At 42.9% G+C, this 12,787-nt stretch overlaps 1 protein-coding gene across 6 annotated transcripts in view; it reads left to right on the top strand.

The window, feature by feature from the left end:
* The window catches only part of CADPS (calcium dependent secretion activator), a 376,860-nt gene that overhangs the window by 317,364 nt on the left and 46,709 nt on the right, over positions 1 to 12,787 (top strand). For all 6 annotated transcript variants that reach the window (XM_035106756.2, XM_035106772.2, XM_060271298.1 and 3 more), the window contains one exon: positions 8,409 to 8,441. In XM_035106756.2, coding sequence (XP_034962647.2) covers positions 8,409 to 8,441 — 33 coding nt within the window. The remainder of the gene's footprint in view (positions 1 to 8,408; positions 8,442 to 12,787) is intronic.

Genomic DNA, 12,787 nt, shown 5'->3' with positions numbered 1-12,787 from the left:
CAGCAGGTATGGGTTTGGCCAGTGGAAAAGCAGTTCCTGGGAACTGTATAAATGCCACTTTGAGTTCCGTGATGGGTGAAAAAGAGCACATAAATATAATGAATATATTAAGAAATACCAAAATAATAAAGGAGGCTTTTACTGCCAAGTAAAAGTCAGTGTGTTATGGTGGCTAGTCAGGGGAGACCTGAGTGTGAATCCGTCTCAGCGGCCAAATTTACTGGGTGACCTTGGACTAGTTGCCATCTCTCAGATTGATCTACCTCGCAGAGTTGTTGTGCAGATTAAAGGAAGAACCATGTATGCTGCCCTAAAGGCAAGATGAAAGTCGGAGAGGGAAGTGTTCTTCATCTATTTCCCTGCTTTTATATTTTTCTGTTCAATTAAGAACAGAAGAAGAGCCCTCCTGGATCAGGCCAAAGGCCCACCCAGTCCAACATCCTGTTCTCACAGTGGCCAACCAGATGCAGAAAACCCCATGTTCAATCCCTGACATCTCCAGGCAGGGCTGAGAGAGTTCCCTGCCTGAAACCCTCGAGAGACTCTGCCAATCAGAATATACAATACTAAGGTAGATGAACCAATGGTTAGACTTAGTATAAGGTAGCTTCCTATTCTCCTGTGTTCCCATGTTGATGTACAGAGGAGGTCCATATATAGATTAGAATTTCTGTCCCTTTAATAAACTGCTGGATCAGGGCAATTAACTATAATGGGGTTCAGAGATATAGACTTGGTTTAGATGTAAACATTTCCGATGAAACATGAGCATGGTGCGCACTCTCCCCCCCCCCCCCGCCGCCCCCTTGCCTTCCTCCTATCGCAAACTGAGCTTTGAGGAAGGTATAGTAGTTTGTTAAACCACAGTTTCTTGTGACATCCAAACCAGGAAACTTTTTAATTACAGCTTTCCAAGCAAGTTGGATACCTTTCCCATGCAACATCACAAACAATAAACTACTAAGTCAGCCAGGCGGCCAATCACATGTGGGGAACTTTACCACTTCATGAAACTCCTAATTTTTAACACACAGGAGAATATGGGCACATCCACCAGTAACAAGTGGGGAAGAAAATTTTGTAGTCCCTTCCAATTCTGTTATTCTACCGTATTTCTCCGAAAATAAGACACCGTCTTATATTCCTTTTTCCTCAAACAAAAAAACCCACTATGGCTTATTTTCAGGGGATGTCTTTTTTTTTCCTCCTGCTGCTGCCGCAGCAGGCATTACTGCTGTGCCTATCACTGTGTCTTAATTTCGGGCTATGGCTTATATGCCTTGAATGCTTAAAAATTCTGCTACGGCTTATTTTATGGCTATGTCTTATTTTTTGGAGAAACAGGGTATGATAGACATGCTCTTATCGATCTACTTTGAGCTCTCTTGCTCCTGTGGATCTTGCCGCCTGAGGCAGTTGCCTTGCCTTATGAGCTCTGGTGCTCATAATTTTTTGAAGGAAATAATGTGTTTTGAAAGTGTTTTAAAGGTCTTGTGTGTACACAGCCTCAGATGAATATGCTCGCTAACAAGGATCTTAAAAACTACAGCCTGAATGGTTTAAGATCCTGGTTAGTACACTGGTGTTAAACCATAGCTCCTTATTTCAAAAACAGTTGTTACCAGTAATTGGACTAATTAAATGAGGCTGTAAGCACCAAGAAAGGAAGGGGCAAGGGGACAGGGCGAGAAAGAAGTGTTTAGTCTTGTTGTTTGCTCCCAGCTGCTAAACTGTAGCTTAGCAAGGCAAGAACTGAGCATCCAGACTGGGCCAAATATTACAAACCTTGGGGGGGGGGGTATCCCGTATGCTTACAGCACTGCTTAAAAGAAGCATCAGCAGGGTAGCATAATTCTCTAAGTCTGTAGCATCGTCCTTAATGCAGAAGCATTGTTCTTATTGTAGTCCATTTGCTTCTCCTTTCACTATACAAACAAATCATTTCAAAAAAATTGGATATATATCTCCAAACACCCAGCCTTCTACCAACTCCTTTTATCAAACATTGTCCACTTGCTTAGAAAATGACATGTCACCAGGGGTCTTATGACAAGCCGTTTTATCACCTAGTAGGATACCCTCATTTTCAATTCTTGCTGTGAAATTCAGCTTAAAATTAATGCATCAGTTGTCCTAATAGCATTCTCACTAACCACATCATTATAAAATATTCTTTGGATTCCCCCCCCCCCTTAATGGAACATCATTCTGCATTTAGTCAGGGAGCTGGAGAAAGCTGTTTTCTACAGTCAATAGTGTTTCTTGGACCTGGAAGTCCAGTCATTAGGTGGGTATCTCTGTCGAAAGAAAAGAATTGCGACCAAGCTGATGACAGCTGCTCAAGATTCATTTCATCTGAAGCTTCTCTTCGCTTTGAACAGCAGAGCGGGGAATGAATTACTGCTACATATTAATTAAAACTAGAGAGTGTATTTTACCCCCGGGACAGGTTACTGGCAATCTTATTTTTGTTCAGCACAAATTTTTGTCATAAACTGAGAAATTTCATGGGAAAAGTCACATAATTCCTGATGAGCTGCAGCCTAGCAAAGAGATCACACAACATCCGGCAGCATGAAAATTGCAATGTATGATAGCCAAGTTTTACACTAAAGAAAAACAAGCAGTTGTGGTTGGCTGGTTGTTGTTTTTAGGTGGGGGGAGAAGCTCAGGGTTGTTTTGTGAGAAGGCAATGTGGAAGACAGACTGAGTCATTGCCATATTATATCTCCATTGCGGCAAACGTTCATTTTATTTTGCCGCAGTTCCATGACTTCTTATTTCTGGTCTCTAATTTTTTCTCTGCTTCTAGTTTTGTTACAGTAGCAAAACACCTATTGTATTACTCTCTTCCTTTGCTGTGTCTACGAATACATTTATGTCAGTGAGATAACAATAACTAAGTTACTACTTTTTGTATATTGTTTTCATTAGTTTTTAAAATATACGAATAGTTCTCAACTACAGTATGTCGTCAAACGAACAGTTACTGTTTTTATGGTTGTTGCTACTTAACCTTCATTTAGTGTCAGCTATCCTAGATTAGCTCCTGCCAACCTAGCAGTTCAAAAGCACGTCAAAGTGCAAGTAGATAAATAGGTACCGCTCCGGCGGGAAGGTAAACGGTGTTTCCGTGTGCTGCTCTGGTTCGCCAGAAGTGGCTTAGTCATGCTGGCTACATGACCTGGAAGCTGTACACCGGCTCCCTCGGCCAGTAAAGCGAGATGAGCCCCTTTACCTTTACCTATCCTAGATTAGAATGTGATTAACAGGTTTTTTAAAATGTTTTAAAATGCTTTCAGAATGTGTTTGATGATATTGTTATTGATGTATTTGAAGCGCTGGACTCCTTTGAGAGGAGGGGGGGATATAAATTGAATGAAGAGAAAGAGAATGAGAGACGGGAGGGGAAGGATAGTGTCTTCTAACTAAAGAGTTGGGACCCAAGGGAGGTACAGGGATTGGGGTGGGGGCTCCAAGTATAAAAAGGACTGCCTCTTCTGTCCCACCCCACCTGGGGATTCCCTGGTGGCAGGGGGATGCCTGGGATGGGAGTTGGGGGGGTAGGGGTAGGATGTTAAGGAAAGAGTAATAAATGAAAAGGATTAATAAATTATGATATATGAAATTGCTAAAGAGGATTATGAATTGGAAATCAGTAAGGGGGGAGGGGAAGTCCACGAGATAATGATTAAGAAAAATGGATGTCTAAAAGTTATATATTTTTTACCGTCTGTTTGTTGTTTGTTGGTTTTTCCTTTTTTTGTTTTTTCTTGTTCATTTTTGTGGTTATTGTTCTATTGTGCTGTGATGGAAAAATTGAATAAAAATTACTTTAAAAAAAAGAGTTGGGACCCACAAGTACATTGAGTGTGTCACTCAAATGACAATGCTGCCATATTGCTCTTTGTTGCTGTTTAGGAACCTCTAAGGCAGTGGTTTTCAACCAGTGTGCTGTGGCGCCCTGGGGTGCCTTGAATGATAGTCAGGGGTGCCGCAAGCAACACTGGCCTCTTTCCCTCTTTCCTTCCTTCCTTCCTTCCTTCCTTCCCTCCCTCCCTCCCTCCCTCCCTCCCTCCCTCCCTCCCTCCTCTGATGCCCTCTCACATCTCTGCCTCCCAAAGGCTTGCACAGATGTTTGTTGCAGCAGCCCTGGCTACAAGCTCCCCAGGCAGGTGGTGCCTCTCTTTGGGGCACCTCTCTTTGGGGCGGGGGGGCAGCTCAAAGACCAGGGGTGGCAACTGTGGTTGCCCAGAGGACTCTCAGGGAGAGGGGAGGAGGTTGAAGGAACACTCCCCAACAGAGGGCGTTTGGAAAATGGTTAGAGGCTGCCAGCTCTGAAGGCAAGGGGTGACATAACTGGGCCCCTATGCCTCACAGGGGTGACACAGAAAGAATGTAATTTGTCAAGGAAGCAGTGGACTCAAAAAGGCTGAAAACCTCTGCCCTAAGGGAAGAGGAAAGATTGGAGGGGGTGCAAAAGTGTGTGCATGCTAAGCACCAAAGGAGATGGCTAGGGTAATGAAATTGTTTTATTTTTAGTTATTGTTCTAATTGTTTCCTTGTGGTCTTGTTTCAGAACTATACTGTAGAGAAGGAGGTATCTATGTGAGGTCCAATAAACATACACTGAAGGCCGATTTAAATATTGTGCCACTCTAGAGTACAGGGCAAGGGAGACCTTGCTTGGGAGGCAGGGTTGCAATCATTTTCCTAATCTCTAAGCACGGCCACATATCATTGACTGTGGATTGCAAGCAACTTCTCAAGGGAAGAGGAAGGTAGAGTGATGCCAACGATCGCAGGTGCTCTCAGGCCCCTGGTCTTTTCCTGCTGGAGGGTGAGATTGCCAGGCCCAAAATCTCTAGCAGGAAAGCAATGCTGCATGTGCTGTCTCTGTGGGGGGAGACAGGCCTTCCTCCTGCCTGTCTTGCTCTGCTAAGTTTAGTCACTTTAAAAACGCAAATTCCATGCTAGGGGTCATTAGGGAAATGGTTGAGAATAAAGCTGCCAATATCATAATGCAAATCTGTGGTGTGACCACACTTTTGAGTTGGGTGAAGAGCTCTGGTTACAGCCTTAACTCAAAAGTGATGTTGCAGAATGGGGAAAGTTACAGAAAAGGCATGAGGTTGGGAAGGTTGCAATATTTGGGGCTTTCCCGTTTCAAACAAAGGCGAGTAACTGAGGAGACACGGCAGAAGTTTGTAGTTTGCGAGCATGGTGAGAAGAAATGGAATAGGCCTCTCATAAAACTAGAACTCGGGGCCACCGAATGAAGCTGAATGTTGAAACATTCGGGACAAACCCCAAAAAGCAATTACTTCTTCTCACAGCACATAGTTAAAGCATGGAATTTGCTTTGTCAGGATGTACTGACAGCCACCAGCATGAATGTCTTTCAAAGGGTTTAGCTAAATTCATGGAGGATGCTGCTGTCAATGGCTTCTGGTCACGATCACTACGTCATACCTTCCATGTCAAAAGCGAGATGCCTCTGCTTCAGGAGTGGTTGCTATGCTCCTAGGGACCATGGAGCCTTTGCCCCCCCCAATAAAATATTTGAGGGGCTTGCCCCCTCCCCCCCAAAGGGCATTGACATTCAAATGGGGTGTGTGCACTGCATCATGTGTGGGGCAGGGCTTTCCTGGGCTCCCACAATATTTCATTCACGTTGGTACCCCTGCACCTGACCTCCTGGCTAGGGTTGCCAGACTCAATAGAGGACAGGACTTCTGTGCCTTTAACTGCCCTGCTCTCTTTTGAGTCTGGAAACCTTAAAGAGAAACCAGCAGACCCTTTGCTTGGAAATGAAACAAAGGGTCTGCTGGTTTCTCTTTAAGGTTTCCAGACTCAGAAGAGAGCAGGGCAATTAAAGGCACAGAAGTCCTGTCCACTATTGAGTCTGGCAACCCTACTCTTGGCAGCAGAGTCAATACCATTGAATGGGAGGGGCAAGGTGGGAGGGAGGGTCGGTCAGTGCTGTGTGGCTTGTTTAGTGGAGCCATTCTGGCTCTCCCCACCTGTACTATGCTGCAGTCACCTGCCAGGTTTGAACTCCGGCACAAAAAGTATTATCCCAGTGATGGAGACAATGATCTCGGACCTTCCTGATGTTCGAGTCTGTACAATTTACTTTTTTGTCGGGAGGAAATAATAAGTGGCAGCTGGACATGCATACTAGGCAGGGATGGTGGGGGATATCGGAGAGTAACATAGCACTGGTATGCGTTCCAGTGCACATTCATGTCCAACATGCATGTGCTATAAGGCACATCAGTAGGTACATGACTGCTTTTTTTTAGGCAAGGGAGCAAGATTCCCCCCCGGGGGGGGGTAAGAATTTCATAAATATCCAATACATTCTGGGCTTTCCATTGATATTAGAGGAGAAGGGAGGGATGGTGGCAAAGTGTAGAGCCCGTCCAAATGTTCACCTTAAATCCTTTTGGAATTCAAAGTCCATGGTAATTTATTAATTAAAGGTAAAGAAAGGTAAAGGTACCCCTGGCCATTAGGTCCAGTCGCGGACAACTCTGGGGTTGTGCACTCATCTTGCTCTATAGGCCAAGGGAGCTGGCATTTGTCCACAGACAGCTTCCGGGTCATGTGGCCAGCATGACTAAGCTGCTTCCAGCGAACCAGAGCAGCGCATGGAAACGCCATTTACCTTCCCGCCAGAGCAGTTCTTATTTATCTAGTTACAGGTAGGTAGCCGTGTTGGTCTGGATCGAAGTAAAATAAAAAAATTCCTTCAGTAGCACCTTAAAGACCAACTAAGTTTTTATTTCGTATCTGAAGAAGTGTGCATGCACACGAAAGCTCATACCAAAATAAAAACTTAGTTGGTCTTTAAGGTGCTACTGAAGGAATTTTTTTATCTTATTTATCTACGGTACTTGCACTTGATGTGCTTTCGAACTGCTAGGAGCTGGGACCGAACAACGGGAGCTCACCCCCGTCGCAGGGATTTGAACCGCCAACCTTCTGATCGGCAAGCCCTAGGCTCTGTGGTTTAGACCACAGCACCACCCGCGTCTCAATTTATAAATTATGCCTTCTTAATTCTAACTTTCCCTGAATAGGGTATTTTTAATAGATGTGTGAGAGTGATTTCCCCACCCCCAATACCTTTTAACTGCACATGGCTTGATTTCAGTGGTCCTATTTAGTGGTTCCTTGCTTTGCAGTCTCAAACGATGCATTTCCCAACCTGAACATGTAATTTATTCATCGCAAGATACAAGTGTGTGCCTGCATGTGTGTCTAATATTTAGGCTATTTTACCTGTAGCTTTTGAAATATTTAGAAGCAGGTGAGTATTTAGAACCCAAACAAGGATGCTGATCAGTGATTTATTCTAATTAGAGACGTGCTTGCTATAGAAATTCTCAGCCCTGCAGATGGGATGCATTATGGTACCTTTGCAAAAGGGTCTCTCTGTCCATCTGGAAACCATTCCGTTAGATATGTTAACTCAGAAATTCATGGACTCCCCAACAACAACAACAACATTCTGTTGCCAGCTGCAGAAATAACCCATTTGCTTTTACATTGCCTACCAAGAAGGGCCACAGAAAGGAGGGAAGAGCTTTTGACATTAATAATGCTGGAGGCATGATTGCAATACCAAATGCCCATAAGTCATTGTTCCCAACTCCATACCAGTCAGAGGCCCTTTCTTACATTATTCTGGTGGGGTGGGAGCAGGGCTCTTTTTCAGCTGGAACTCATTTCCGAACCCCTCTCAGGTGGGCACCATTGTCATTATGAGAGAACAAGGAAAGCGTTTGTGGTGAGTTCCGGGCTCCTCTTTTTCTATAAAACCAGCACTGGATGGGAGTCATTGCAATGCATTGAAACATAAGAGCCTGTTGGATCCAGCCAATGGCCCCTCAGGTCCAGCATCCTGTTCTCACAGTGGTTAACCAGATGCCTATGGGAAGCCCACTAGCAGGACCCGAGCACAAAAAGAGCCCACTGAGAGATTGAGAAGAATTAACAGGGACCTGTTTCCCTTGTCTCTCTCTCTCGACAGAGGTTATCATACATGGCGACCAAAGCAGTTTCTGTGCCAAAACAGGGCCTAAACTCCAATTGAAATGGATCCAGAAAATCAGTTTCTTACAAAAGCCCCTGGATCTGGTCTGCAATCACTCGCTCCAGAACCTTGCTCAGGAAAGGGAGATTAGCAAGTGGCTTATAGTTAGTTAAGTTTTATCTTCTAAGTGGTTCAGTATGCTTAATTAGAATCTATCCTTCAGTGCCATGTACATTGAATTGGTCTAATAATTACTGCATTTTTATTTTTTAGTAATACTGCTAAGTTGTCGTATTTTGCTTCCCTGTTTGTGTTTGTTTGCATAGCTCGAAAGCATAATCTAAAGTTGGCTATTTTTCTGTTTCAGGTGAAGGCAGCTTCCAAATACGTGGATGTGCCCGTAAGCACAAAAAAAATTACGATAATTTTTGCAATAGTTCCTGCTATGTATTTTTAGAAGAAGAAAAATGGAGTTGTTTTTTCTTCCCCTTTAAATCCTGTCTTAGCTAATGGTGTACTTGAGACTCCTGTTTACAAAAGTTTCTGAGAGCTGATTTATCTTGAAAGTTTCCTGTTAATTTTACCCTATAGATAGGCTTGCGTTTATGATTCTCTGTCCCTTGCATCATATGCTGTTTATCAGCCACCAATATGTAAAACAAGGATGGGGAACCGCAGGCCCAGAGTCTAAATGTGGACTCCGAGGGATGTCACAGAACTTTTCTGAATTTGGGCACAACCTGCCATTAGCGTGGAAAGGGTAACTTCAAAACTAACTCTGTAATAACAGCAGCGTTGGACCAAAGCTGCTGACTACCAACTACAAATTCACTCTTTAAAATGTTGGCTCAAACGGCAACTATACCACTGTAAGTGGCAAGTGTGGAATGGCCCTAAGATGAGTATTAAACTATGAGGCCTTACTGGGCAACAGGAGGCAGCAGTCCCAGGAAACAAAGGAAAATACTGTTGCGCATTTGAGTGGCATTGTGGGAAATGGTTCCTGAGAGCTACCAGCATCTTGAAACAATGGCCGGACTGCAAAGACTGGGGTCTGTCATAATTGTGGCAAACAGGCAGCACAATGAGTAATGTTGCCAGGTGTCCACTATTTGAGCGGACAGTCCGCTTTTTTCACATTATGTTCACTTTTTTTTCCCCACAAAATAGTGGACATTTTTTTTATTCAAAAGCTTTATGATGAAATGGTATGTAATCTAAAGCTGTACAGCCTAAGAGAATAAGGATAGGAGAATCGCGTTTTGTCTTTTTTTTTCATAAGTAAGAATGAGACAAAGATTGAATATCCATTGAACTCGATTCTCCGAAAAAATTATTAATCATACTCAATTGTTTCACAAGACATTTAAAAAATGGGGGTGGGGGAGGCGCCCCTTGCCGGAGTTCTGTCCCGCCTGTTCCTGACTCTCAGAGAAAACAAAAGGGAGAGGCGTGAAAGAAAAGGACGCCTCTTCCTGTTCCTGACGCACAGGAGCAGCAGCAGATAAGAAAATATATAATTTAATTTAATTATTTTTTTAAAAAAACCGCTTGTCTGCTATTTTTTGGAAGCAGACCTGGCAACCCTAAAAATGAGGCCTGGCCAGAAGAGGGGGCTTGTGAGGTTGAAGAAGGAGAGAGAGCAATAGTTCCGTTTGCTAGGCCTAGCAAGAGGAAAATTAAAGCCAAAGCAGAGGTCAGGAATGTACATTAGGAAAACATTTTTTAATGTTTTCATTCTTTCTTGTTGTCTTTCCCATTATCAATAAAGCTCCTTAAAATTAAAAAATTAAAAAAATGCCAAAGCAGTAAAATAGAAACCATTTCCAAACCACAGCAGTACAAAAATATAATGGCAACATGTCCAGCAAACAACTTTTCTAAAAACCATTACAGTGGTACCTTGACTTACGGAGATAATCTGTTCCGAAGGCGCCTCCGTAGGTCGAAAATTTCGGAAGTCGGAAAAGCGGCTTCCCTTTTTTTAAAAAAAAAACGGAAACGGAAACATTCGCAAGTCGAGTAAACCGCATCTAAAACTTCGTAAGTTGAGGAAACCGAATCTAAAAGTGCCACGTTTTCCCTTCGGAGGTCAAAAAAAATGTAAGCGCGCGGCCGTTTTTGCCGCTCGTAACTCAAAAAATACGGAAGTCGAGTACTTCGTAAGGTACCACTATATAAACTCCAGAATGACTTTTACAGAGGCCCAAACTACCTTATTCAAAATCAGATAAGCTGATGATAGTACCAGGTCAGTTCTTATTAACATAATTTAAGTGTAACCCAGATAGGCAGAAATGTTGAATTGGTGCTGTGTATACCAAAACCAGCCTTGAACATTTCTGCAAAATAACCACATTATATCATTCTTATAAGGGCAAGTAGTGCTGCTGCCTGCATCTCTCTGTTTAGAGCTTGGATTATAATGAAGAGAACTCTTAAAGATCTCAGGCAAAGCACTCTGCTTGCCAGAAATTAACATTTAAATGAAGTTTAAGTGCAGTATATAAATGTTGGTGGGAGTCAAGGATGATGACTGATAAACAGGAGGCAATTGCAGACAGACTTTTTTAAAATGAGAATTTATAAACATGAATGACTACTTTTAACTTTACAAATATGGATCCTTATGTAGAATTTGGAAGATAAAGATGTTTACAAAATTAGTACAGAGAAGCTATATGTGGTTTTGAGCAGTAAACTGTATTGCTTACTTCAGTATCTATTTATGGAAGTTACAGGCAAAGTTTAGAATTTATTCCTTTTTCTTTTCACATGATGAAACATCATGACCGTTGTTTTGAAACCCTCCCCCCCCCCACAAACGCATTTAAAAGGTCATAAGTAGTCAAATCCGCCAAATACCTGGTTGCAGAATATGTAGGTGCCAGGCGAGCCTCTCTGGGGAGTTTTCCACAAATGGGAAGCCACCCTCCAGACTTCTCATGGCCCCTCTCATAGAGGGAGCACATGAAGAAGGGCCTCAGAGTATGATTGCAGGGTGTATTAGGAAAATACCTGCCCCCCCCATGGCTCAGGAACCTTAACATCAGGTTCCGACAACATCTGCTTTCAGCTATAGGGGATTGCCAATCTCTGGACCAGTGCAGCATTAAACGGTGTGATTGTAGAAACTACAGGTGGGACATAGAATCGCAGAACTGTAGAGTTGGATGGGGCCCAAGGGTCATCCAGTCCAACCCTCTGCAATGCAGGAGTCACAGCTAAAGAACGTCTGTATAAAACCTCAAATGAAGGCGGGTCCCCCACCTTTCAAGGTAGTCCGCTCCACTGTTGAACAGCCAGGCAGAACAGGTAGGCATGTGGGAATGTTGGAAAAAGCAGCTGAGCATGGCAAGCTGGAATGAAAAAGAGATGTCAGAGCAGCTAAATAGGATACCCTCCCCAACTCCCTTCCTTGTAGAGGAAACCAAGAAGGGGGAAATAATGTAGGAGGAGACCCTCCTTCACGCCATCCCAGTCTCAGCACTTAGTCGGACTCATTATGTTCTACAACGGGACTATTGCAATCTGATTTTGGCGATTAAGTTGATGCCTTCACTCCCTTTGTTCCCCTAACCCATCCAATATCTCAACTGACTGGCAAATTCTTTCATTGGTGGGGAAACTCCCCAAACCTGTCCAGTCAGGAGAGCTTTGAGGTTTTATCTCCAGGTAAAAGCTTAGCTCTCTTAGCATCAACCAGATAACAATTGCTGCATCTAATTCTGGAAAGATGATTGTTTAGTACTGGAGAATTACAGCATTTTTTATTGCATCCTAAAGCTGGCACAATCCGCTTGCGGGAAATTGCTTGAAAAACTATAACCGCCACATTTACATTGTCCTCATTGTTTTTTAAATTAATACCTTGTCATTGTTTCAGTAGGTGTTAAAAATGTTACTGGCAGCTCTGGGGCCAACCATTGGCCCTTTGCTTGATAATTGTATTTCTATTTATATATATATATATATATATATATATATATATATATATATATATATATAAACTATCTTCCTACTGCTTCTCAAACTGTCCTAATTTTCACCCTGGAAATTACAGAGAAGTGTTAACTAACTTCAATTTACAGTGGCTGACAATCACATCTCATACAGAAAATGATACTTTGTGATCTGCGGTAAATCACAGTAATACAAGTAATGACACCCATTACGAAGAAACTTCCAATGTGCCACAGACATTTAAGATTTGTGTGGCAGCTTTCATAATGACTCTTGTTTCGGCAGTTTAATGGGTTCCCTCTGAGATAAGTTCGATTCCAACATGTGAAGGAGTGTGAACTTACTTAGTGATGATTTTCTCCCAAATTATCTCCACGGCTTGCATCCTGTGAGGGAAACACAAACTGTGCCATGAGTGTCACAAATACTGCAAGCTTTAGTAGTTCTGGTTTCGGGGAGACATACTCCTGAGACAGGTTGGAGATTGAACAGGGGAGTCCTGTGCATGTTTACTTAGAAGTAAGTGCCACTATGTCCCTGGACACAGACCCGGGATCGCAGCCTTAGTAGCTATTTAGCATTTAGGGCCCAGTCCAGCAAAGGTTTCAACAAGAGAAAGTCTGCTAAACTTCCCACTACAGTCAATACACTGCCGAAGTATTTGTGCCCCTACCAGACATATAGAAATAGTTCAGTTCGGTTTTAATACAGCAAAAGCCAGCGATACAAACCAAAAATCAGCAATAACATCACCAGAAGCAGAACAGTTACACAAAATGAATT

The sequence above is a fragment of the Zootoca vivipara genome, chromosome 2 (assembly GCF_963506605.1).
Source record: "Zootoca vivipara chromosome 2, rZooViv1.1, whole genome shotgun sequence".
Taxonomy (NCBI): domain Eukaryota; kingdom Metazoa; phylum Chordata; class Lepidosauria; order Squamata; family Lacertidae; genus Zootoca; species Zootoca vivipara.
The sequence above is the reverse complement of the archived record's forward strand: the minus strand, read 5'-3'. Positions and strand labels throughout refer to the sequence as shown.